Here is a 2,716-nt window from a genome sequence, read left to right on the forward strand (position 1 = left end):
TTATAACTGTTTATATGAAATGCATGTATACATGATTTATACTGGGAATGTAATTATCACCGGAGTTATCCGGCTGTTTTCTTGTTTGTATGTGTGCTTGACAACAGGTGGGACAGGATCAGGATCAGGATTAGGAAGAGGATGAGAGAGTATAGTTAGCGTGGAGATCCGGGCCCAGAAGCAGAGTAGGATTCAGCCCTTGATGTATAGATGCTGAACCTAGTGGATATAGATATCTGTAGTACATACGTTGTACTTTTATACTGATATGTATATTAACTAGATTACATTACGTTTCCGCATTCATAATTTAAAAAGAAAATTTTTAGTCCCACTTTTCTTAATTGTTATTTGACGTTAATAATGATTAAGACATGGATTAGCGTCCGGGTCCCCACAACAGGTGGTATCAGAGCAATAGGTCCAGAACTGTAGGTTTTTCAGACTGAGATAGAAGCTAGTGAGCGGGGTCGAATGAATTTTCTTTCCTTGCATGTGTTTGCTAGCATGTGATTTATTATAATGTTGAATTACATTGTAGATGCTAATGTTGCAATATGTGCTTACTTTTTTTTAAATATACATGTTACCTGAGTATCTGAGTTGATTGGTAATGTGTATTATTTGGAAATGAATCAGAACCCATTCTTGATCAGAGGTAAGCTGATCAGAAAGGGACTGAGACGGATTTGTCTCATATGATTGCTGACTCTTGTAATCATCAGATATTCCTCCTCGAAGAATTACAGAACGAGGTAGTACTTCGACTTATCAGATGGTTGTGTCAGAAACTCTGATGGAAACACAGTTGATGAGGTTTCAGTCATTCCAACTGCCGATTCTGAAGGGTACTGAGACGCCAGTAGATTGTGAAAATTGGCTAGAGGACATAGAAATGCTATTTGAATTTCTTGGTTTCACAGATGATTGTAGAGTTAAACTAATTGGGAACCAGTTACGGGAAGTCGCAAGGAGTTGGTGGCTGGTAACCAAAGAAGCTTTAGAACAGCGTGGTCCAGTGATTACATGGAAAATTTTTAAAGTTGAATTCTATCAAAGATTCTTTCCTGTATCATACAGACAAGATAAAAGTGCAGAGTTTGCAAATTTAAGACAGGGTCAGTTGAATATTGATGAGTATTTGGCCCAGTTCTTCACCTTGCTACGTTTTGCCCCTCACGTGGCTAGGAATGATGCAGCTGTATTTGATCAGTTCATCCAGGGATTGAATCCGGACATACGTACATTGGTAAATGTGAAACAACCGAATAACTTTGCTGATACACTGAACAGAGCCAGAAGAGCAGAAACAGTTCTGATGAGACAAAAAGAAGCCTCGTATGTTCTTCTAGCACCGAGACCACAACAAATGCCTCCCAGAATCAAGATTGGCAGCAGCAGTGGTGGAAAGAAAGAACAGTTGAAAGCTCGAAAGAAACAGTTCAAGAAGTTAGGGAGCGGTTCATCTAGCTCCAGTGGTTCTAGCCCGAGTTATGCGGGGATTTATTGCAGAACTTGCGGAGGGAGACATCTAACGGAGCAATGCCAAGGAGTGACTGGTAGATGCAATATCTGTAGACAGCAGGGACATTTTGCTAGAGTTTGTCCACAGAGAGGTTCCCGGAGATCTCATGGAGCAGAATCATCTGGTTGTAGTGACCGAGGAACAGACCCAGAATGCACTTGATGATATAGTGGCAGGTAACTGTTCTTTGGTGATTATTTTGTGTATATATTGAGAGACACTAATACATCCTATACATGATTTCTGAATGTATTGCATTGATATATGCTTTATCTGTTGGGTCTGTATTTACTGTAGTAATTATCTCTTTACCTTTTGGGGAAAAGTTGATATCATTGAATTCTGTGAAACATCGTCTACTGCAGTAGGATGAGAATGAGATTGAGTTAGCTTGTATTGTACTGGTGTTGTCTAATTCTGACCGCATTATTGATACTGATATGTTGACCAAGTACAGAGCTATCACATACAATTTCCAGGAAATAGTAAGATTCGGACCTGAAATGGCCGAAGAATGAACATGGTACGGTAAGGATTCTAGATTTAGAATACCTTTGATATATGTGATGTTCATGACTCGATGATTATCGAAAGGAACGGAGTGATTCCTTATAGATTCATTTGATTTACTGAAATTGAGCGTATCGTTGACTGATTTGCCAGTGACAGGATAGTTGCTAAAGTCTTCCCAGATGAGATTCCGGGTTTGCCTTTCAGTCACGGAGATTAATTTCAGCCTTGATTCGATACCAGGTACTGTTATTATTTCTAGAACTCCGCACCGAATTACACTGGTTGAATTGAAAGAATTGAAATATCATTTAGAAGATTTACTGGCCGAGAGTTATATTTGATTGAATGTTTCTCTTGGGATGCTCCAGCTATGTTTGTGAATTGATGAACCCAGTGTTTAGAATTATTCTGATGATTTTATGCTCGTTTATCTATGATATTCTGATATATTCGAAGCATATGCCTGACTGAATCGAATATGTGAAAAATTGCATTGAATATTCTGAGAACTGAGATGTGTATACATAAATTGTTGAGATGTGCATCTTGATTGAGATAGATTGTATTCAGGATAGTTGATATCCGAAGATAGTATACCGATTGATTTTAGCACAGTTGAAGCCGTGATCAGTTGGCTGAGAACGACATCGGTGTCAGAAATTCGTGGTTGCATGAATT

At 38.7% G+C, this 2,716-nt stretch overlaps 1 protein-coding gene across 1 annotated transcript; it reads left to right on the plus strand.

The window, feature by feature from the left end:
* The first annotated feature begins 775 nt into the window (after positions 1-775).
* On the plus strand, positions 776-2,255 carry LOC140983862 (uncharacterized). The gene is made up of 2 exons (XM_073451021.1): positions 776-1,338; positions 2,189-2,255. Exons 1-2 carry the CDS (start codon positions 776-778, stop codon positions 2,253-2,255), a joined length of 630 nt encoding a protein of 209 aa, XP_073307122.1.
* Positions 2,256-2,716: the final 461 nt, after the last annotated feature.

The sequence above is a fragment of the Primulina huaijiensis genome, chromosome 9, assembly GCF_012295235.1.
Source record: "Primulina huaijiensis isolate GDHJ02 chromosome 9, ASM1229523v2, whole genome shotgun sequence".
Lineage (NCBI taxonomy): Eukaryota > Viridiplantae > Streptophyta > Magnoliopsida > Lamiales > Gesneriaceae > Primulina > Primulina huaijiensis.

What these genes read in the sequence shown, in the direction of transcription:
- LOC140983862 (XM_073451021.1), top strand. Translation starts at nt 776, where the DNA reads ATGGTTGTGTCAGAAACTCTGATGGAAACACAGTTGATGAGGTTTCAG. An exon ending in ATGAGACAAAAAGAAGCCTC is followed by an intron (nt 1,339 to 2,188) that starts GTATGTTCTTCT and finishes CTGATTTGCCAG; the next exon opens with TGACAGGATAGTTGCTAAAG.